This window comes from Muntiacus reevesi, chromosome 2 (assembly GCF_963930625.1).
Source record: "Muntiacus reevesi chromosome 2, mMunRee1.1, whole genome shotgun sequence".
Lineage (NCBI taxonomy): Eukaryota > Metazoa > Chordata > Mammalia > Artiodactyla > Cervidae > Muntiacus > Muntiacus reevesi.
Genome location: NC_089250.1, coordinates 176,246,148 through 176,269,513, shown reverse-complemented (window position 1 = coordinate 176,269,513; position 23,366 = coordinate 176,246,148). Strand labels below are relative to the sequence as shown.

Sequence of the window (23,366 nt, the reverse complement as noted above, 5' to 3'; positions counted from 1 at the left end):
TGACCGGCCGGGCACGCAGGGTCCCCGAGGCACACGCCCGTCCGGCCGGGCCCCGGGCTGAACCGTAGCACGGACCACTTCCTCCAGCAGCGAGCCTGCTGCCCTCTGCCCCAACCGTTCCCAAAACGAGGCCTTCCAAAATGACCAGAGCGCTAGGAACTCGGGGAGCTGTGTGCTCTCAGGAAGGGAGGTGAGAACAGGGGTGAAACCTGGGGGTCTGCCTGGGTGGGGGCAGGAGAGAGGCTCTGTTTCTAGTTGTAGTTTCTATTTCATTCTGCCCTTTTCTTTCTTACTGATTTTGATGGACAGAACCTCCGTCCTCCATGCTGGAGATGCATGGACAGCCCTGAACGGGGGCATGCCTGAGCATGCTGGGCGGTCCCTCTGCTTCCTGTCCAGCCCCAGCCTGGGGCCGCCCCTTCCTGAGGACGGCAGCGTTTCAGATCCTCTGATACACTTTTTTTTTTTTTTTTAAGATCTGTCCCCCTTGAGTTCATAGGATTGGTTCAGATAGCTTCAAGGGTTTTTGTTTTGTGTGACCCCTCTCCTATTTAAAAATTGGTTCCATGAGGTAAAGGCAGACACCATGCAGTGTTTACTACTAATCGATGCCACATGCAAATTGTGTGTGTGTGTAATGCACACACGTGCATCTCCTCATAAAGACGGAAGCCACAATCTGCCGCTTCAACTCTAGCCCTGGTTTTCTTACTGGCTACGGCTGAGACAAGTTACAGTCCTCATTACTAGGCTTCCTTCAAGCACAACTATCACAACACGTAAGAGAAAGTTTATTTCACCCCCTTCTTAAAAAAACACAACAGATGAAAGAGTTGGAAAAGTCTACGCATAAGAATAAAAAGAGAGGCGTTTTCCCACCTGACACCTAAGCTGTGCAGAGAAGGTCCAGGTTCAGTGACACGCTCTCCACTGCCCTTCCCAAGTGAGGATGAGTGGTTGCAGGGCCACTGACCCTCTGCGTCCCAGGCTGCCCACAGCTGTGACCCCTGAGGGAGGGGCCCCGCCCCCAAGTCCCCCTGCAGTGAAGGTGCCCGGCTGAGGCCTCCGGGAGGTCAGTGGAGCTCCTTGCTGCAGAGGGCCCTGCCTGCACCCCAGCCCTGCATCCCAGCCCCGCCTCTAGCGCCGACTGGCTCCGCAAGTTGATAAGATGCCCTGAGCTATGACATAAGCGTCTGAAGTGCTTCATCCTTCCTTCCGCAAATCAGAGATTCCAGCACCCGGTCCACAGGGGCCCAGGGTTTTTTTTCAGTTTTGGAAAAGGGATCCTTGTTAAAGTGCAGATGACCTGGTTGGAGTGCACTGGCCTTGACCCCTCACTCCAGCAGGCAGGAAGAGGACCGAGAGCTGGGGCTTGAAGGACTCCCACCGTGAGCCTCAGTCCTGGCTGAGTGCCAGAGGACAGGCTGGGACCAGCTCAGCGGGCTTTCCCAGACAGGGCGGGCCGGGTGGGGGGACCCGGGGCTGGGGAGGGTCCACACGGAGTCCGGGGTCTCATGGTGAGCCAGAGGCAGAGCGGGACTTCCACTGCCATTGTCCTGGGGCCCGAGCCCGGGACTTCCCGGGCTTCTGTTCCCTGGAGCCCAGAGCAGGGGTTCCCTCTGACGCCTGCTGGACTGAGTCTATGGCTCAGCGGGCACAGGCGGCCCTAGAGGACCAGCTCCGGACGCCTGCCCTTGAAGCCCAGCAGCGGTCACACCTGAGCCTGCATTCCTGCGGACGTGCCACCGGGATAATGACCCTCCTGCCCCAACGGGTGGGGGGGACCGGCCATCCTGTCACCTCCCACCTCCCTCTGGCTGCTCCCCTCCCGCCTTCGCAATGATGCGTGTGGAGTTCACGCAGGGAATGGGGGCACTGGTTGCTCACAGCCCGGGGCTGGAGCTGGGCCTCACAGACGACAGAGCGGGCGGTGAGAAAGCAACAAAGACCAGGAGATGTCCCAGAGAGGCAGGGCCCGCTTGTCCCCTCTGACCGGGGGCTGCCCCACACTCTTAGGGAGGCACCCTGCACAGCCGAGTCGCCCCTCCCGAGTCCACTGCACATGATGCAATCTGACCCTTAGGACGTTAACGTTGCTAGAAAACAGCCTCAAAGCCCACTCGGAGAAAAGTTGGAAGAGGGGGCCAGAGAGGAGATGCATGTGAGTCACAGACTGTGTGACCCGCTAGAGGTTTCAGAACAGCCAGCTTAAACGTGATCAATTCAGAGACATGAATGCCCAGTGTGAGCGGTACTCAGTGTGAACAGAGCCACTGCTGTCTAGAATATACGCACAAATCCTCAGGTTCCAGCAGCCCTGGACCCGGGAAAGGCACAGATGGATCATCCTACTCAGTTCAGCTCAGTTCAGTCACTCAGTCATGTCTGACTCTTTGTGACCCCACGGACTGCAGCACACCAGGCCTCCCTGTCCATCACCAACTCCAAGAGCTTGCTCAAACCCATGTCCATCGAGTCGGTGATGCCATCCAACCATCTCATCCTCTGTCGTCCCCTTCTCCTCCTGCCCCCAATCTCTCCCAGCATCAGGGTCTTTTCCAATGAGTCAGCTCTTCGCATCAAGTGGCCAAAGTACTGGAGTTTCAGCTTCAACATCAGTCCCTCCAATGAACACCTAGGATTGATGTCCTTTAGGATGGACTGGTTGGATCTCCTTGCAGTCCAAGGGACTCTCAAGAGTCTTCTCCAACACCACAGTTCAAAAGCATCAATTCTTCGGTGCTCAGTCTTGTTTATGGTCCAACTCTCACATCCATACATGACTACTGGAAAAATCACAGCTTTGACAAGATGGACTTTTGTCAGCAAAGTGATGTCTCTGCTTTTTAATATGCTGCCTAGGTTTGTCATAGCTTTTCTTCCAAGGAGTAAGCGTCTTTTAATTTCAAGGCTGCAGTCACCATCTGCAGTGATTTTTGGAACCCAAGAAAATAGTCTGTCACTGTTTCCATTGTTTCCCCATCTATTTGCCATGAAGCGATGGGATCGGATGGCATGATCTTAGTTTTTTGAATGTTGAGTTTTGAATGTTGATCATCCTAAGATGAATCAAATCTGACGGACGGCCCACTCAAGTGGGTCAGGGGCCTTGGGATTATAGGCAGTGCTTGAGGTTTTAAACAAATTACTAAAAAATAAAGATTTTCAGGTGAAGTGTTTCGTCCAGAATGCAGACCTATATTTAAACCTTGTCCCTTTGTTCTGTTGGCTCTGATTTAGTAAATTGCTCATAATTTTAATTATGCTTCAATCGCCTGGCGGTTGACAGGCATTTATTTCCACGATGCATCATGCTGACCACCCCCTGCTCAGGCTTCTTGCAATGGGTTTGTCCTGCTGGGCTCTGAAGGACGACAGCTGACGGACAGGCACGCCCAGCGCCTTCCGGGCCGCTCTCGCCGCCTCACAGGGCGTCTGGGACTGAGCGCTCGCAGCCTGGGGGTGGGAGGGCTGGGCCCACAGCTGGCGCTGCGTCCACAGCCGCATGTCGGGGGTGGCTGAGGTGCCACAGCCCTGAGCTCAGCTGGCGACAGGGCAGCCAGACCCACGTCTGAGGCCAAGCACGTACCCGGCAGACTTCAGCGCCACCTGGACGACCATCTGCGCTTGGTTGATCGTGTTAGTGGACAGTGGAACCAGAAGTGCTTGGGACCTTGAGTTTCCACGTTGAATGTTCCCCACCTCCCACCAGAAACCTTGATGGATGTCAGGGGTCTCACGGGCCTTGGACCAGAGACCTCACAGTGGCCTCAGAGGGGACCTTGGAACTGCTGTTTTTACGGAGGAGGAACCTGGGGCCAGAGAAGCCTCTGGGGTCAGAGTCTTGCTACGGCAAACTGGCCTGCAGGCCGAGGCCAGGCCCTGTCTCTCTCCTGGGGCCTCGAGGGCCACTCGGCTGTGGCTCCCCTGGGACAGCTGAAGCCTCCTGGGTCCCCATCCAGTCTTAGCACGCTGGGGAGGCTGGAAAGGGTGGAATGCCACAGCGGTGAGCTCCCAGTTCACTGGAGGACACTTGGAACTGTCTTTTGTTCACATTGAAAGGTTGCTATTACCCCGAGGAGCTGCCACTTAGCAACAGAGAAGAGGGGAAATGGCCTGGGATGACTCGGCCACCAGACGAGCTGTGTGCTGGGCCCATCTGGCCATCCTGCTGACCATACCGTCCCCCCTCCATCAACACACCGAGCTCCGGTTCCCTCTGCAGGTCGCCACGGCCCCGGACTTCCCGCCTGGGAGGTCACACTCACACCACGACCCCGGATTTTCCGCCCTGGAGGTCATACTCACACCACGGCCCCGGACTTCCCGCCCGGGAGGTCACCCTCACACCACGGCCCTGCACGGTGCACCATCAGGCCTCGCCAGCCTGACCCAGGGTCGGGGGTGGGGTGCCCGCCGAGCTCACTCCTGCAGGATCGGGGTTCACAGAGCACCGTGGGGTCCCTGGGCCTTACCTGCCACTGGATCAGAACAGACGAGGTGGTGCGTGGAGTCACCGACACGGAGCGTGGGGGCTCCCCGGGGACTGGAAGCAAGAGGGAAGCAGCAGGGGTTAGACGTTGAGCTCGGGCCAGCACTCCAGGCCGGTCGCTGCCCGCTCTCAACCAGCCAGCACGCGACTCCCTCCTCCCTGGGGTCGCCCTTCCCCTGACTGCCAGTCCGTGTCCAGGAGTGAGGGACCTCATCCTGGACCAACTCTGCGACCTCACTTCCCATGGACCTGCCCCCCTGGACGCACGCAGAGTCTGGGTCTCTCCAAAGCCAAGGCGCCCAGAGAGCTCCTGCTGTTCCCTGATCTCCTCGGGGGTCACCCCTCAGAGGAGGAGGGGCGTCATTCTTTTGGGGTACGTGCCGGTTTGACCCCGCCCTGCTCTCTGGAGTGTCCATCATGTCCAGCAGGCCGTGCCCCACCCTCCATCATGGCTGCCCCCGCCGGGCCTGGGCCACCGTCTCCCAGCAGACGGACTGGCCTTCTCAGGCGGCCCCAGCATGACACCCTGAGACCCGACACAGAGTCAGTGTTCAGAAACGGGCTCTGAGCAGAAGGATTTAGGGCTTCTCCCCACCTGCCTCACCTGCGTGTCCGGCACTCCCAGCCTGTTCCCCACTCTGACTCAGCTGCTCCGAGCGACCCCTGCACCCCGCAGGCCTCCCTGTCCTCCGGGCCCAGACTGGGACAGCCCCATGTTGGCCACGCTCCAGACCCCCCACCCCAGGGACCGCAGTCTACCCTGCCCCTTTGGTCTCTGGCTGCCCTAGCTTAAGGCCCTGACCCAGCGTTCCCGCCCACGTCTGGTGGCTCCGTACCCTCAGGATAAGAAACCGTTTCCCGGCAAACCGTCTGCGCGCTCCCAAGCCCCTCCCCCAGCACTGGCCCCCAGCCCTGGGGTCAGCCTGGCCTGTCCGTCTCCCCTGAGAGCTGGACTTAAGAGACACAGGATGGAAACACCAGGCCAAACCACTGCAAAGAGAAACTGCAGTCTCGGGAAGGAAAGGACAATGAAGAGGTGATTTGAATGTGAAAGGGCTGAGAGAGGCCCCTGCTGACCGAGCCTGAGAGGGGGAGCGGGTGGGTGCCCCTCTCCCACGGGCCAGGGGCTGGGTTCCTTCCTTCTAAGAACTAGCTCTCAGGCAAGGTGCTAACGCAGGAATACGCAGGCGCCACAGGGGACAAGCGCTACTTCTCCAGAGCCGGGCCGCCGATCCTCCCCGTGTTAAGCGGGGAAGGGGGAGCTCGGGGTGGGCTGGGGACCGTCACAAAGCACCGCCTGGTGAGCTGAGGGTCCGGTCCGCCGCCCGCTGTCTGGGCTCGAGGCTCAGTGGTGTCATCATGCAGCAGCTGTGCTCTGTCCCGAGCCCCTGCCTGCCCGCCGGGTGGGACTGAGGACCCCGCCTCCCTGTCCTTCCCGGCCTGGTCTCACTGCCGATGGTCAAGCGAACTCACAAGGGAACTTCAGGCCCAATTCCTCTGAGCAGAACTGAGCAGGGGGGGGGGGGGCACCTGGAGCTTTCAGGGGGTCTCTCTGCCATCACTTCCCCTTCGTGCATTTGTCAGGCGGCAAAACCGGGATGGCTCGTGAATGAGAAAAATGGGGAAAAGCTCTTATAACCCAGCTACCCCACGGCATCTATCTTTAATGACCCTATAAATTATTCAAAGTCAGGGATGCTAATGGATCGTTGGGTTTGGAAGCCAATCAAAGAAACGTCCCTCGGTTTGGAAGCCCTTGAAGTCTGATTTACGGCCCTGGGCTGTGCAGGGGCTCTGGCTTCTGCTGCTAATTGAATCCCACTGCCCATGGATGCTCCCTCCACTCCCTTGGGCGACCCCTTTCTGGTTCAAGGCGGGAGCAGGCCTCTCCAGGAGCCCGGGTTTTGGGGTGCACAGGCAGCAGTGGGAAGTGGGCCCCGTTGCTCACCATCCTGCAGCGTGGTGACAGCCTCCGTCTCGGCGCTGAAGTCGCTGTCCCCTATGTCGTTGGTGGCCTTCAGACGCAGCTTGTAGGAGGTGAAGGGCCTCAGCCTGAAATGGAGGAGACCTGTGACTGCAGAGCCCCTCCCCTGCCGGGGGGCCCCCCAGGAGGGGGTGCCCTGGGGCTGCATCCCCCAGGCAGCAGTGAGCTGGCCCGCAACGGCTGGGGAGCAGCCCCCAGCCCCCAGCACTGACTTGCCGATCAGTCTAGGGAGATAGGGGATTCAGAGAGGGGTCGGAGGGGGCACAGAACTCCCGGTGGGGATGGAGCTTAGGCTCAGGGATCCTGGGGGAGGAAGCCACCTCCTGTAATTAGAGACTCTCCCGTGCACAAATCGCTGCTCTCCCAGGAACTGGAGGATTCCTCCAGAGGCGCTAATTACCCCCGAGCTCCTGCCAGCTCTCCTCCCCGCTCCCCCAAGGCTCCCACCTGCAGTGACCCGGGGCTCTAGGCTCTGCCTCTGTCTCCTCCCTCCCTGACTGAGCCAGCCGGGGTACCGAGCCCTCTAACCCCCAGGGCGGCTCTACGGCTCTACGGGGTGGAGCCATCAGGATTCCCAGGTCTCTAGGAGGGGAGGGAGGCCCCTGCCCTCTGCAAAGAAAGACTGGTCAATGGCTGGGGTGGGAAGACGAGTGTCTTTTTATACAACCCTAAGTAAGACCAAGACCATGTCGACTGCCCACATGAAATGATGTCTCCCTTTGACCCACGGATGAGATTTCAGGGACACGAATGTACTTCTTGACTCCACTGCTTCGGGCTTCCTCTTTCCCTTCCATCCATCCATCCATCCTCCATCCACCCACCCACCCAAATGGTCCGGATCCACGGGGTCTCGTGGGCCCAGCGAGGAGCCACGCTGACAACGAAGGCTTCAGACAAACGCGTCTGTGCTGACGACACGCAAACCTTCATCAAGTCCCCAGGGGCACTTCCTGCTCACCCCACTCAGCACCGGCTGCTTCTCCTGCTCACGGGGAGCAGGCGAGGACCCCACCTGCCCCTTCCCTCTGCCTCAGGCGGTGGCCCCGTCATCCTCTCTGCTTCCTGGACCCAAACATTCCAGGTGATTCTAGGTGCTCCCTCCCTCTCCCTTAATCCAGATCAGCTCCAGGATTCCTCACCTCGGTATAAGCACAGCCCTCCTGCCTCAAACCAACCCTGCCTTCTCGCTTCCTATCTAACCTATAAACCAGTGGTTTTCAAACTGAGGGCCAAGAAACCCCTGAAATTCTAAGTAACCCTCTGGGCATCCAGGGCCTCTGCTCCCCCTGCGTGAACCAACAGCAGCTCCTCGTCCATCTGGTTGGTGATCACTTCTGGAGATACTTCGTTTAGAGAAAGGACTCTGCTATCTTGAAACACCAAGGACCGATTTTGGAAGCCATGATCAGAAAGCTTTCCTCTCCCTCTGTTTTCATAGCTTCTCCTGAGTGAGACCTTCTCCTGCGTGAAATCTATGCCTGCGTGAGACCTCCTGTGGCAGCTCTCCGTGAGCTCACAGTTGCAGGGACGCTCTTGCACCAGTGGCCGGGCCTGGCGCCAGGCGGTGCTGAGTGAACGCTCGCTGGAGGAACGAATGCAGAGGGACGTTATCTGCCCCAGAAGTTTCTCGGGAGGGTTGCAAAGGGGACACGTGAAAGTCAGCGCAGGCTGGGGACGTGGTGGGGGCTCTGGAAGGGACCCTTGTGTTCAGACGCAGCACTTTGATCACCTGTGCGTGCGTGCTCTGCCGCTCAGCCATGCCGGACTCTTGGGGACCCCGTGGACTGTGTCTAGGGCACTGCTATTTGGAACACGGTAGTGCCTGTGGCTGACTACATTTAGCACTTCACTGTTCTCTAAGGGTTTGGGGAACTGAGGCCAAAGATCAAGCTCTTTGAAGACCACCCTTTCTTTTTTGACCTCTGAGGTCTCAGGGAGTCGGGGGCACATCACGGGGGCAGTGAAGGATGACCTGATGGCTGGATGAGTGGACCCGGGTCTGAGACGGACAGGCTGGGGCCAGGGGCCCGGGAGTCAGAGCTCCTGGCCTCGCCCCAGCTGAGCAGGCTTCCCTCCTCCAGAGGACCCACGAGTGTCCCTGAGGTCACTGAGCTGCAGGTCTCCTTGTCTCAGCAGGAAAGCCCTGCTCAGAGCCTGGAAATAGGCACAGAGTGACTCAGAAGCTTGTTGCCCTGGAGAGGCAACCGTGGTTACCAAGTCTGGTCTCTGTTCTCTGCTGGCTCCTCTGGACGACTGGTCTACCCTCTACCCCGAGCACGTGTCCTCGTCACCACCTCCCCTCACTCCCGCCATGCTCCCTGCTGAGTAGAACAAAACTTCCAGGACCACTTGAAAAACGGAGGAGGAACAAATCCTCCGATTTCCTGCAGCTCTGCTCTGTTCACTCCCCCAGACCCCCTCCAGCCTCTGCTTTGAAGAGGGCCAAGCGGGAATTCTGATTCCGGCTCCACCTCTCCTAACTGGGGCACCTCGTTTAATTTCTCTGGAGTCTCACTCGGCTCATCTATGGAAACGGAGACAATGGTATCTGCACTTCCAGAGGAAATTCTATTGCACAGCCTGCCTCGAGGAGTCTGGTCACACAGCAGGTGCCTAATAAACGTTCCTTTCTCTTTCCCGTCTCCCCATAGGCTGCTGGAGAGGGCATATTCAGAGGCGCAGCAGGGCCCATGGTTGCTGGGAGCGACAGCCGTCACCGCCCTGTCCTGAGGGACACCCATGACGTCTACGTGCTGCGTCCCCAGGGCCCTTCTCCTCACTGAGTTACATCTCCGTGGGAAGCAACTATCCCAGAAGCGGTGACACTGAGATCCATCCCCAGACCCAAGCCTCCCCCAGGGCTCTGGACCTACCGTCACCAGGTACAGGCACGCGGTTTAGGTTGTTAAATTTCTGTTTTAAACTTTTGTTTACAAGTTTTATGACTTTTGGCCACTAGCGGACTTCACACAACTGGCATGAGTAAAAAATGTAAAATGAGTGTTTAAAAAAAAGGAAAAAGAAGCTGTCGGGACCCTGAAGGAGGAGGGAAGATTACACAGTGGTACGAAATATTCCTTCCCCGGGATTCTGCCCGTGACAGGCTTCCAGCTGATGGGGAGGAAGTGTGTGTCCCGGTTCTGGCCCATCAGGAAGCTGGCAACACTCTCTCCCACCAGATTTACCCGTTGGTCCTGACACTCGGACCTCTCCTTTCCCACGGGGAGCCCCCAGCAGACCACTGCTCTGATTCCAGGAGGCTCCATGACAGGAGGGGTGGCCAGATTTTATGGTCCTTCTTTCTGACGGTTACACAAGGAGGCGGCGCTATTTACGTCCAGCGGCACATCCTAATTAGGCTGAACGCCCGGGGCACTGGAGTGCCGTATGCCAGGTGAGCAGGGCTCCTTGGACCTGGGGGGTCCCCTTCTCCTTCAGCTCCGTGCTGGCGGTCACGTGTGGGAAAGCGACAGGGCTACACTCCAGGCCTGGCCCGGTTCCCACCCGCCCCCTCAGGGGGCTCAGCCGGGCTCTGACAGGCGGCCTGGCAAGGGGAATGGGGAGGCCACGTGTGCCCCTCGCTGGCGGGGCGGCAGGCGATGGCTGACCTCTGACCCTGTTTCCCCCCCACAGCACTCCCCACCCCGCCCCGAGCTGTCCCGGGATTCATCGAGCAGCTGGACAGGGATGTAGCAGAGCATCCAGCACGGGGCTCTTGGGAGCTGGGAGAGGAGCGGTGGTCAGCTAGACAAGCACGGTCTGGGCCTCCTCCGCCCTCCTAGGAGATCCTGGCGAGGGCTTCAGACCCACGAAGACAGGGGTACCCGCTGCCGGGCACCCTGGAGGGTGAGTCTGCGGGGAGGGGTGCAGTCGGGGCTGAGGGGAAGGACAGAGGTGATGCCGGGCATCTCCCCGGGCTGCCCTGGACCACCGCCAACCCCGCCACCCACGGCTTCTGTCCAGGTGGACCGTCACTCCTCAGGCCTGCCTGTCTAGACGGTTCCATCTGGAGGAACCTGGCAGGCGACTTAACGCCCCCCAGCCCTCACCTCCTCCACCATGAAGCAGGTGCAGCCCAGATAAGAGGCCCAGGTAGGACCAGGACAAAGCAAGCCCAGGGCCTCTCCGCACCCAGCAGTCACCAGACGGCCGGCTCGGGGGGCGGGGAGCCCTGCTCCTGCCGTCGGCCATCACTGCGGCGCCACGGACCGCAGCAGGCGGAAGACGTGTGCCTTGCTGGCCCGGGGCTGGAGCACGGAGGAGGGTCGTCTCCCTGACCGTGACCCAGGCCTGCGACATGGTGCCAGGGGCAGGCTGGGCCGCCATCTGCCTCAGGGACTGGGCAGCCCCGTCAGCCCCGGGGCTTGGGGGCAGTGGGCAGGGACAGAGCTCAGAAGGACAGGCAGGAAGAGGCCGGGGTGGGCCTCGGGACTCCCGGGTCCCAGCACGGGAGGGCTGGCCAGGGGGCAGATGCGGGCTCGCAGTGTGAGTCTCCCTGCTGGGCAGGCGGGAGCTGGCGGGGGGCGCGCCGGGCAGGGCCTTCCCCGTGCTCTCGGTACCTTTCGACGACACAGGCCGTGGCCTCGTGGCTGATGGACGAGGAGTAGGTCTGCCACTGGCCCCCGGGGAGCTCACGCAGCTGCACCGTGAAGTACCGGATCGGGGAGGCGCCGTCGCTGCCCGGCAGCCAACGCAGACACAGGCTGCGCGCCGTCACGTCGGCCTGGGGCACCTGGAGCTCCCTGGGGGGCGCGGGCCGCTCTGCGGCCGAGAGAGGACAGCAGGTCAGGGTCGGGGGCATCCCGAGAGGCTCCGGGGTGCTGGCTGCCTAGCTCAGATGGCCGGCGGGCCGGGCGGTCGTCCACAGTGATGTGAGCGTCCTGGACTCTGGCCGGACCTGACTGGAGACCCCCGTTTAGTCCCAGCACGCTCCACCCTCGGAGCAGAAGCAGGCAGACTGGGGATGAGCCCGTCCACACTGCCCGTGGGCACTCGGGTACAGGCACCCTGAGCGACACCTGGGCGCTCCCAGCACCCCCAGTTTCCTCCGGACACTCTCCCTCTTTCTGACTTTGGGTCAGCGCCTCTTTAACACTGGTTTGGTCTCCCTGGACGTTGACCTGGGCCTGAGCCCATAAAGGTTGTGGAGCAGGCTGCCTGGGGGCGACTCTGAGCCTCTGGGGTAGGGACTGGGATGCGGGGAGCAGGGCCGGGACCCATTTCTGCGTGGGGGCCACGGGAAGGGGCCTGGCTCTCCTGGGCCCCACGCTGAGCCACAGGGGCTGTGGGATGGGGGGCTACAGGGAGGCAGGGGCACTTGGGGGCTGGGGGCGGGGAACAGGGTTGCTCTCGATGGAGTTCACGTCTGAATCTCTTCTCAGACTCAGCTTAAGTCACATCAAACCTTGAGCAAACCTGTTTCCTGCTCCCTCAGCAGGGGCTGCGTGGACTCTGAGTAGGAAGGCAAGAATCGGGGCCTGGGACTCTCGGTCCCCTTGTGGTGGGTGGGGGCCACTCAGCCCTGCGGCTCCTGGCTCCCCTCTGGAAGTATGGCCTCTCTGCTTCCCGGGGGAGGAGCCGGCAGGGGGCTCTGGCACCTCTGGTGGGAAGGAGGGGAGAAGGGGGCGGGGGAAGAGGGGCAGTCTCTTTCCTCGAACCCCAGACGATCAGGGCTGAGGATGCAGGCCTATAGCGAGTGCCGGGCTGTGTGGACCAGCTCTGCGTCCGGCTCCAGGGAGGACTCAGGAGGTGCTTGATAAGCTCGCAGTTCGCGCAGCCACCCCCACCCCCCGCCCAGGCACACCGGGCCTCTCCCCGCCACTGGCTGACACTGAGTCAGGCCGCCGGGTCTCACCTCTCTTCTCAGTGGTGATGACTGTGGCCTCCAGTGGCTCCCCCCAGCCCTGCCTGGTCTTGGCCGACAGCCGGAAGACGTAGGCGGACTCCGGGGCCAGTTCGGTGGCTGTGAACTGCCTCACGGTGGCGCCGACCTCCACAGTGGTGAAGGTGTTGGGGCTGCTGCTGGCCAGGCGGTAGGCGATCTGGTAGCCTGGGGGGGTGGGCGGGGCGGGGCACGAAGACCGCTGGTCAGCCGTCCCTCCCCCACGGGGAAGCCCCCAGCCCCCACCCGGCACACCCTTCCGAGCCCCGGGTTTCTGCGCTGTCTCCCTTTCCCGGGCTGGCGTCTGAGCTGCAGGCCAGGCCCTGAGAGGGAAGCCAGGCTCAGGGGTGAAGGGGGCCTCGGGGCGCTAGGCCCCCTCTCCATCCTTCTCGGAACTCAACGTGAGCACAGCCTCTTCCTCCCTGTGGTCCCCGGCCCAGAGGATGCTCGGGAGCAGCACAGAGGGTGGGTGCCTTCTCTGCCCCCCGTCGCCACCTTCTAGCAGCTCTGCCCTCGACCCTCAAGGGTCTCCCTGCCTGGAGCACCCTTCTCCCTGGAGCAGGCAACCCTGGAGGCACTCACGCCTGTGCTCAGACCCCGTGTGTCTGCTGTTTGTCTGTCTGTCTGCACATCCGTCTTCCTCCCGCCAGCCCAGCGTTGCTGCTCCCCAGAAGCCCCACCCCTGTGACTCTGAGTGGGTGGGGTGGGGGGCTCCCCCAGAGACAGCACTCCCCGCTGTCAAGGAAGCGGGAGGAGGCTTGCACATCAGCTCCGGGCGGGCCCTCAGCTCAGACTGTCTCTCCGAGTGCCCTGATCATCAAGGGTCCATGGCTGCTCTAGGTCATGTCATTAAGGACCAGGCCTCCCTGAAGACCGGGCCCTGCTGGTCCCTCCGCCCGCGTCTAAAGCGGCAGAGGACTTGCAGACCCAGCTCTGAGACACCCGGACATCTGCTGTCCGGAAAAAGAGGGCGACGTGGTCAGCGCGCCCACCTGGGCGGAGCCCTCCTCCTGCAGGCCCGGCAATGCACACCCCCTGGGGGAGCGAGCGCCCACCTCCCCCTTGCTCTCTCTCAGCCCCCCTTGCCTGTCACACCATCTGGATCAGCGACGTCATTGCTCCATTTCTCCCCGTTATACTCTTCTGTATTAACCCCCAGCTCTCTCCGGAAGCTCACCCACTGAGACCACAGTGATGTGAACCCGCCTTCCTACACCAGCTCTAGCCTCAGGACTTCTACTCCAGCTTTCACGTGTTGTATTATTATTGGTATGTTGTCGGGATTGGCAAGGAGACTGTGGCGCAGGGCGGGCCCATGTTCAGCAGATTTCAAGGGGTGCCCGGGGGGGTCAGATGTGGCGGGGGCAGCACCATCCACGCAGGCACGTGGTTCATCCACAGAAGCTACAGCAGGTCTCACAGGGGACGGGGCGTCTGTGACGGGACACAGCCGATGACCCCTGTGTCCACCCAGCCACCAGAGGAACGTCAGCCTGTGCCCTGCACGAAAGTAACTGGGCCACAGCAAGCAATTAAGGAAAGGTACTCTGCAAAGACAAGCCGAACTTGACGGCCAAGCGCAAAGACTACAGAGGCAGACACAGACCCCCAACAAGACCGTGGTCAAACGTAATATCTTAGAGACCTCGAGAGAGAGGCGTGTCCCCGGGGAGAGTGAGCTCGGCCATTGAAGAAACACCACGCCTCGTGAAGAAGGGACTCCAACCCTACCCTCTGCCTTCAGAGAGGCAGAAAGTAACTGCACTAAAAACAGGCGCGCGTATGCACTTCCGGGCCCTGGGCCCTGCGTGTGAGCACACTGAATTTCTGGGTAGGTAGACTTGAGCTGACTGGGTTTCTTTTCCAGATTGTGAAAAGGCTGACTCCACCCGAGATGGCCGGGAGGAGCAGAAACACCTGCCCAGAGCCTCCCAGGCACGGGGACCCCAGGGGACATGGCCGCGCGGCTAACACGGGGCATCCAGGGGCACCTCCACCCCTCACAGCGTCCACCAGTCGGCGGTCACATGTCCCTCTGTGTCTCGGAGAGTCACATGTGAAGACTCCTCTATCATTCAAACCGCCTTCCGCCCGGAGAGTCTGAATTAATGAGGATCCGCATGTGGTTACCGATGCGCTTCTGTTATTGTTCGTTCTTGACCACGTTTCACCTCTGCTCAGATTATTTGCTGCTGGAGTTAAAAATCCTGGGGTGAAACTGAGATTTTGCTCAAACGCACGTCTTTGTGGGCTGCGATCTGGGGATTCAACGGGAGCCTCTAATTGCCTCCCGGGTGGGCTCAGGTCTGCCCTCCACCAAAGGCTCCACCCCTACTCCCCGACCCCCCTCAGGGCACGACCCCGGGGTGACCCTGGACCTCACCTCCACCTGCCTGTGTGGGCGCCCTCACACGGCCCCCCGCTCACACCTTTTCCTCTGCCTCTTTTGGACTGATGGGGCGTTTCTGCCTGGGCCCCGAGGGCTCCAGGAGACCCCAGAGAACTGCGAGAAACCTGGGCTAGCCTCTGATCCAGGTCATAAGGAGCGCCTGGGAGAAAATGCCTCAGCCCTGGACTCTAGGAGCACCTTCCTGTCCTTTGCCCTAGAAGAGGGACCGGGTCCCTGTGGTCCCGTTCTGCGGTGCCGTGACCATGAGGATGAACGCCCACACCCACCTCGACACGGGCTCGACGAGCAGGAGAGAGCCTTCTGCACAGGAGCAGGCAAGGGCAGTGGCCAAGCGCTGGCCTGCAGGCTCGGGAACATGGATCAGGAGCGAGGCAGGATGGGGGTGTTTGGGCGGAAAAGACTCCATATCTGATCCCGGGTCCAGCAAGCTCAGAAACAGGAGCTGAGTCTCAGCTATGAGGTCAGAGGGTGCGGCCACGCGAGGAAAGAACGTGGATCTGGGTCCCCGGCGGGAGGAGAGGGCTAGGGGCGGCCACGGTGGAAGGTCCCGGGGGTCATGGGGGCATTCAGAGGGGCATGGCCACGTGCGGCCCACGGGGATGCAGGGGGAAAGCGATGGGCTGCAGAAGCCCGAGCAGCTCGAAGTCACCCAGAAGATGAGGACACGTCGCTCGCTAGAAAGCCAGGAGGGGAAGAGGCGGGCACCACAGGCTGGAGGCGGGTTCCGGGCCATCCGCGGGGGAGGCCGGGGGGTAGGGGAGAGTCAGAGAAGATACAGCCAAGGATGGGGGGTCCTTTGCGGGGGGTGGAGCTGACAGAGAGACCCCAGATCGACTCTGGAGAGTCCAGGGCAGACCTCCCAGGTGGTGGCAAGGCCTTCTAAGGACTGGGTGGTTCCTGGGTAGACAAACGGTGTCCGCTTGAGAGTTCTGTCCATTGTCTGTTTGGGAACCATCCTGGGGCCCCGGGGCCAAGGCCGCAAGGAGGGCACGGGGCTGCCGACCCCCCTGTAGGTACTGTGGGTGGCGACGGCCCTGCAGTGCCCACTCCTGACTCAGGGAACCCACAGTGGCTGAGTCTCCCCGGGGGGCAAGTGTCAGCCTAGCCTGGATGTCGCCTGGGTTGCTGGTTTCACAGTCTCTCCGTGTGAGGGTGGGGGGCAGACAAACACGACAGTGGAGCAAACCACGCGTTTGCTAACACAGATCCTATTCCGCTGGGCCCCTACTTCTCAGCAGAGTTCCGCACACCTTGTTTGTAATAAGCCAAAGGTCAAGGTTCGGCCCCCACAGTCAGGCCGACTTCTAACCGCGTGGAGGTGGGGATCTGGCCTGTCTGGGGGGACAGACCCTTGAGGTCCGAGGAGCACACGCGTCACTCGAGCTTCGCAGCATCTGAGAGACTGTGAAGCAGCTGCAAATGAGGAAGGGGGGACGACCGCTCTCGGGTGTCCCCCCCCCCCGAACCCCCAAGGAAGGCTCTAAATGCTGCGAGCTCTCCCAGTAAAATATTTACGCAAATAAGCAAGTGTTTCTCCCTGTAGGCGCCTCCAGTATTTCATGCTGTTAATCTCTTTTGGAAATGAAAGAACATGTTTTGATACAGATTACAAAAGCTCTCGCCACAGAGATGTTTATGTGCTCAGAAGGCCATGCCGCCGGAGTCGGGACGCCGACTCTAGGTCCCTGGACGTAAAGTGAGTCTTGAAAAAAGATGTTTTCCTTTCTCCCCTGTGAACACCAATCTGAATCTTTAGAAATTGTTTTCCCATCTTTCTGCAGCATCTACAATTTGGTGCGCTGGCAGTAATAATATCCGGGTGACAGGTTACCCAGACAACGTTTGTTACAATTACCACTATATGCCTCACAGTCCGAGAGGGCATCGGGGGAGGTGGAGGGCTGTGTTCCGCAGCCTCGGAGTCCGACCCCTTCCTGACCTGGGGTTTTGTGATTTTCAAGGACCTCTGGGACTAGAGATCTACGCCCAGATGTCTCAGTGCCTTGGGGGCGTCCTATAACCTGGCCCCAAGCTGCCTCTCAGCAGGAACCTTCCGCTGGAGCCGCCAGGGTGATGGAGAACGGAGCCCTGCAACATGCCTGTGACAGACACAGAGAAACGCTGAGTGCAGACACACAGCGACGGGGAGGAGACCGCTCTGGTTCGAGAGCAGGGAGGAGGTGCAGAAGGGCCACAGCGTCCAGTCGGCGCTGACCGCACTGGCTGTTCTGGGTTTTCGGTGCCCTGCACGATACCTGGGAGGTCTGATCACCGGTCCCCCTGAGGTGGGCAGCCTGGCCCAGAGGAGGCTACTCCCCCACCCCAGTCTGTCTGCAATGCCTGAGACTGGACCTCAGGCCGCCTTACTGAGAATCTGGGGCTACAAAGGGGCAGGGAGGCCCGTCGCTCTAGAGCGAGGAGCAGAGGGGCCCTGGTGGGCTCTGAACCCCGGCCACCGGTGCCTGTCCGCATGCGGCTTTCACTACAGTGCTGTTCAGCTGCTCAGTCGTGTCCGGCTCTTTGCGACTCCACGGACTGCAGCACGCCAGGCCTCCCTGTCCCTCACCGTCTCCCAAGGTTTGCCCATGTTCATATCTGTTGAACTGGTGATGCCATCCAACCATCTCATCCTCCGCCGCCCTCTTCTTCTTTTGCCTTCAATCTTCCCCAGCATCAGGGTCTTTCCCAGTGAGTCATCAGGTGGTCAGAGTATTGGAGCTTCAGCTTCACCATGGGTGTGTACCCATATATGACAACTGGTCGTGTCTGCAAAGTTTTCAAGGGTGCAGAGACATTTTCGAGCTGTGCGGATGCTTTTGCAACTTGTTTTTCCTGCAACAGATGTTTGTGAGGCTTTTTCATGGCACCTCCTGGAGTGCGCGGCCGTTACTTTAACAGTCTCTGTGATTTCTCTGTATGAACAGACCACGGTTCACCTTCTCATCGCCTCGCTGATGGACATTTGGGTTGTGTCCAGTTGTCTCTTTTCTAAATTCCCTGTTATTTAAAGCAGTCTGCCGTGACTCGCTTTGTGCATTTTGCCCTGCGAACCGGAGTGAGGATTTCTCAGAGTTAAGGCCTGGAGGGGGGCGGCTGGGTGGGGGGTGCACCCGCCCTGGTCGTCCCCTTGGCAGCTGCGCTTGTGCTCCCGGGGAGAGCGCGTGAGGCTTCTCCCCGCCTCCTCACCTCTCCTGGGGACCATCAGACCTTCTGTGCTTCTGACGACTGTGAAATGGTATCTAAATTATCTGCATTGTAGTCTGAATTATCATTGTACACATTGCTTTCACAATCAGAACAAGTTAAAGACCAGTAAAAGTAGGGGGCATGATTCTAAAGTGAGCCGCTGAGCTTCTGTGGACGGGGGACTCGTGTGGTGACTGTGGGCGCAGGAGCTTTGGGAGCCAAGAGGGGAAGAGCCCGGCCCAGATGGGGATGGGTGGGGAGGGGAGGCAGCAGGCGGAGGTGCCCTCTGATGTGGTTCTCAGGGGTGGAGTGGCATCCGGGGACGGGGGTCTTTCCTGGCAGGGGACTCGGGAAGGGTCACCACCCAGCGCTGGTTGAGGCCGCAGCCCCGCCAGGGTTTCAGTGAAGTCCTGGGAGAAGCAGCTCAAAGTCTCAGTCACAAAGCTGAGCACGTGTCTGTGTGTGCTAACACAGGGACGGGCAGGCCTTCCCCTGCCCACTCCCGCGGAGCGCTGCTGTCAGAACCGATTTTCATCGGCCCGGGAGGGCTGTGGAGAGCGCAGAGATGATCACAGAACTGGGACCACCGGGTCTCAGCCGAGGTGGGTGTGTGTGTGTGTGTGACTCCCGGGGGGCCAGGAGGGGGGACTTCACATCTCTGCTCCGAACATGCGTCTTGTTCCTCAGCACGCTGGGGCTCCCCTCCCGGGCAGTGGGCGGCAATCAGACGGTTTGTCCTGCTGATTCCATAACAGGCTGCAGAGAGGAGGGCAGCCCTGTCCGCGTGCGGGCTCCGGGCACCTCGAGAGCAGCGTCAGCTCCACAGACCACGCCCACCCGGGGGCCTGAGACCAGCTGGCCGAGGCCTCTCAGCTGCACGGGGCTCCTCCACGATGGCTGTGGTTTTAGCGGCCAAAACATCCAGGTCCTTGGTGACCTGGCTCGGGAGCGCCGTCCTCACACAGCAGCGGCTCCCGGGGCCGCAGAGGACAGGGCCGAGCCGTGCAGATGGTGAGCGTGCCCCGGGCCCATCTTAATGAAGCCGGGGCTCGGCAGTATCTGCCTCGCTGCTCGCCCTTTCACGGCTGCCAGTTATTGTCCAGAAGACAAATCTGATCACGTCCCTTCGCTGCTCAAGGTCCTTGGCGGACTCCCCTGGCACAGATTTTCAAACTTTTTTTTTTCTTAAATGAAGTGAAACCCTTTTTCAAACAAAATCTTACAATCCTCACCTGGAGAGCAGGTGTAAGTCGTCGTTTTACTGCCATTTGTAAGCTGTGCTTAGGGTGTGACTGTCAAATTACCTGCAACCTGAGCAGACGTATTTGGGGTCTGCGGTGGGTGAGGAGGAGGAAGGACCATACTTCAGGGCTGGCCTGGCCCCACATGGGCCCTCGAAGGCCCAGGTGGGAAGGTCTGGGCCGCTGGCCCCTCCTGCAGGCGATGCAACGCCTTCCCAGCGGTTCACAGCCTGGCTGGCCCACACCCCCAGGGATGTTTATGCTCCCACAGGCGGAGGGCAGCATTTGGTTCAAGACTCGGGAGCCCACCCCTGTGATGGAGCAGACCCTCTGGGTCTTCCCGGGACAGCCCGCTTCCCGGGACAGCCCGCTCCCCGGGTCCTGGGCTGGGGCCCGTCTCTGAAGCACCCGGGAACAGTGTGTGCTGCCCCTCAGCTGTCCCACAGATGCTGAGACCCCACCGAAGGAGAGCCGCTGCCTGCAGGGTGAGCTTGAGCACTCAGCCCCCAGGTCTGAGGAGCCTGAGGAGTGCTGGGCCAACCCCTGTGGCCCCGCCTGTTGCCTCACTGTCCGCCAGCCACAGTGCAGCGCACGCTGATCACACCCCCCCACTGGCCTTTAAAAGCACTTTGCTGAAACCCTGGGGAGTCGGGGCGTTTTGAGCACCAGCTGCCCTGACGTCTTGCTTGTCCCCTGGCAGTAAACGCTGCACTTGCCTTCTCCACGGCCTGGTGTCAGATTGGCTTTACCGCCTGCGGGCGAGCGGACCCAATATTTTGTTTACCAACACTCATCCTCAAGTTCCAGGCTGAAAACACCGTCCAGCCCTGAGCCCCTGATCCAGGAGACGCTGCCCTGCAGGGCGTTCTGTGGAACCTCCCCACACTGAGGGTTTCCCGGGTGGCTGAGTGCTAAAGAACCCGCCTGCCAACGCAGGAGATGCAGGAGAAGCAGGTTCAGTCCCTGGGTCGGGAAGATCCCCTGGAGGAGGAAATGGGAACCCACGCCAGTTTTCTTGCCTGGATAATCCCATGGACAGAGGAGCCTGGCAGGCCACAGTCCATGCAGTTGCAGAGTCGGACGTGAAGGAGGGACTGAGCGCGCACACCCCGCAGTCCTGTCGCTGGTGTCTCCCCTTTGAGGACCTGCCCTGCCAGCGTCTCACTCACTCCTTACCCACCACCCCTCCGCGCCCCCCACCCCCACACACAAGGCCTGGTACATCAGAGGCTCTGAATTTGTCACAGTGAAAGGGTGAACAAATCAACAGACTGATGACCTTTAAAAATAAAACTTGCTGCCTTTGGGAAACTGGGGCAAATTAAGGCTCTTCATCCAAGTTATCAGAGCTGGTCCCCTGAACAGCAAGTTCAAAGCAAACCGCTTCCCTGGGATCCAAGCACGCAGTTCACTTGGGAAACTTCCTCGAAGGCCTGGGTGCAGGCCCTGCAGCAGAAGAGAGAGGCTTCCGGGACCCTGGAGCAAGGCCCGCGTGGGAATCTTCTGTGAAAAGCCGGCCCGCTGTTTTCCAAACACACGTCAAAATAACTGGGTTATTTCTGAGCAGAGGGAAGGTCAATTACAGATGGTACTGCCGTGAACTGTGAACAGATTCTGGGTGAACAGAATGTAAATTTCATTCTGCAAAGAACCCTTAGAGCAGGAGACTCGGGGCTGTGGTCTCTCAGCTCAGAAAATGCCAGGCTGCTGTGGATGGGTTTTATTTATTTATTTTTTTAACCTTTTAGACATCTAATAAAAATGGATGGAATCAATCTAATTGTCATTTCTCTCTGAGTTGTGATCCCCGCCGCTCCCTTACCTAGAATAATGCCGTTGGGCTCCTCTGGAGGCTGCCACACGATCCGCACAGACGTAAGCCTCACCTCCGGGAACACGAGCCTCACGGGCGGGCCTGGGGCTAAAGGGGGAAAAAAAAAGACCCGAGAATCAGGCCCCGCCGGGGATGTCACGTGGGTACACGGCGGGGTTTCGCAGGGTCCTGTGGGCTGGCCGAGGACAGTCACGACTGCTGACGACACTGCTTGTGGGTGAATCACTCTGAGTTTTGGGAAGATGACTTTTGCAGTGCTCAGGAACCAGGCTGGGAGTCCTGAGTGTTGCCGAAAGCTGGCCGCTACAGTTGCTAAGCAGCATGGGAGAGGGCACATCAAGTCAGAGTAGAGACTTCGCCACTCTGAGCTGATTCCTCTCCCGGTCTGGACGTCCACACAGCAGGTGTCAGGTGAAGAGGGTGGCTGAACGTCCCTCCCGACTTCCAGTGGAGGTTACAGGGATTGACCAAAATAACACGTCTACAACAACGGCCTTCCTCTTAGATGCACGAGCCCTCTCCTGCATCATCCCAGAAAATCAAGAGGCAATGTCCACAAATGCATATAATAGTTCTTCTTCATGGTCTGGTGCACCAGTAATTCAAAAACTAGCTATGTAAGCAGGCGCCACTGAATAACAGGGTCCTAGACACTGTAAAATATATTTACTCACATGGACAAGCTAGTAAATGTGTGGCCAGCGTGGGAACTTCTCGTTGGAACTTAAGAACTGACTCTTCCCAGGCAAGAGGTAACAGGCATGGAACAATCAAATAGAAATAAAATGACGTGTGTTACAGCCGTTCCAGGGCTGCTGAATTTTGCCTCGAGCTAGTAAGTTGAGAATGGTATTTTAAATTATAAACTTGTGTTCTGAACCCTGTGTTTTGTTGAAATAAATGGAAGGAGGCCACGGGCTCACATGCCAGGACTGATTCACAAGTGGGAAACTCTGACGTCTGGTCTGTCTTCTGTGGCTTCTGCCCCTCACTGTCCCCAAGGGTGATCGCTTGCATCGCGATGGAATGAGGGGAAGGAGAAACAAGTTTGTGTCACGACTGTGGCAGAAAACAGACATCAGTCCACGATTCTGCTGCCTGTGCTTTGGGAAGAATACCTTCCCAAGTTTGAGGGACGGTTAATAAATGTCCCGTTACTGTTCATTCGGGTGGTCCTGGACACAACACACAGTTTTGCAAAGACATGGCCTTCAGGTCACAGGGTCCCCTTCAGACCCTGGCTGCCCTGAGACCAGCCCCCGAGGAAGGACGATGCTCGAGGTGCTCCCCCTCTGACCCAGGCGGGGCCCAGCTCCCGAGCTGTCTCCCAGCAAACGGGGAGGAGGGTATCATCTCAGCAGTTAGAGCGCATTCCAGGCTGATTTAATTCCTTCAGTAAAAAAGCTGAAGAAAACCTCTGGTGCCTCACTTTCAGCTGAATCTGAGCCTGGCTTTTCTGGGGAGGTGGGGAAGAATATTTGCCACAGTCTGGTTAACAAAGATCATGTACAGGAGCTGACCTTGGGTGGCTGACATCTGCAAAGTGGAGAAACATCCCTGAGGATTTAGACAACTGTCAAGAGGTACTTGTTTCTGGGGTTGGGAACCTGGGCACCCCAGCCCCTCAAACATGCACTCTGAGGGGGCTTGTAATGATCTCATTACGCAGACGAGAGCGGGTCACCCCAGGGAATCTAGGGCTTTTCACCAGAAGTGGCCTGAGGTTTCCTGGCCTGGCCCAGCCGGCCTTTCAGGCTCACGGCTAACCTGTAAACACTCACTCTGGCTGAAACTGGCACTCTGGCTGAAACTGGCTGTAGGAGCGCTCTGTGGTCAGAAAACAACTTTGTTTCATTTTCCTCTGCTGAAAGGAGGGGGAAGAAGTGTTCCGAAAATTAAGTTGAAAATGACCACCGTCCAAAGGGTGTGGATTGGGACAGCAAACCAGGGCGGGGGTCACAGGCATGGCCCCGACGTACCGTCGTCTTTGGTGCGTTCCAGGATGGGGGGCGCGCTGGGGACCCCATTCCCGATGCGGGTGAAGGCCAGCACCTGGAGCTCGTAGAGCACGAACTTGCCCAGGCCCGCCAACAGCGCCGACTGCGTGTGGTTCCCGCGCACCACGTGGCTCCGGGGCTCGGGGTCCAGGTCTTTGGCCCGGAACAGGATCTGAGCAGAGACACAGAAGGGTGGGGAGGGGAGGCGGTGTGAGGAGGGGCCTGGGGCTCAGGACCACCTGGTGAGGACCAGGGTCCTCCCCCAGGGCGGCTGGTGGAGGGTGTGGGGATCTAATTCCTAAGCGCTGGCGTTTTGGGGGGAAAGATGGAAGTGCAGC

At 59.5% G+C, this 23,366-nt stretch overlaps 1 protein-coding gene across 2 annotated transcripts in view; it reads right to left on the bottom strand.

The window, feature by feature from the left end:
- SDK1 (sidekick cell adhesion molecule 1) overlaps positions 1 to 23,366 on the bottom strand; it is a 715,166-nt gene that overhangs the window by 53,473 nt on the left and 638,327 nt on the right. Inside the window, exons 27-32 of one of the 2 annotated variants that reach the window (XM_065923726.1) lie at positions 23,011 to 23,200; positions 21,020 to 21,118; positions 12,334 to 12,528; positions 11,039 to 11,240; positions 6,441 to 6,544; positions 4,476 to 4,546 (exon numbers count right to left, since the gene is read on the bottom strand). In XM_065923726.1, coding sequence (XP_065779798.1) covers positions 4,476 to 4,546; positions 6,441 to 6,544; positions 11,039 to 11,240; positions 12,334 to 12,528; positions 21,020 to 21,118; positions 23,011 to 23,200 — 861 coding nt within the window. The remainder of the gene's footprint in view (positions 1 to 4,475; positions 4,547 to 6,440; positions 6,545 to 11,038; positions 11,241 to 12,333; positions 12,529 to 21,019; positions 21,119 to 23,010; positions 23,201 to 23,366) is intronic. The other variant, XM_065923727.1, reaches the window with a different exon arrangement.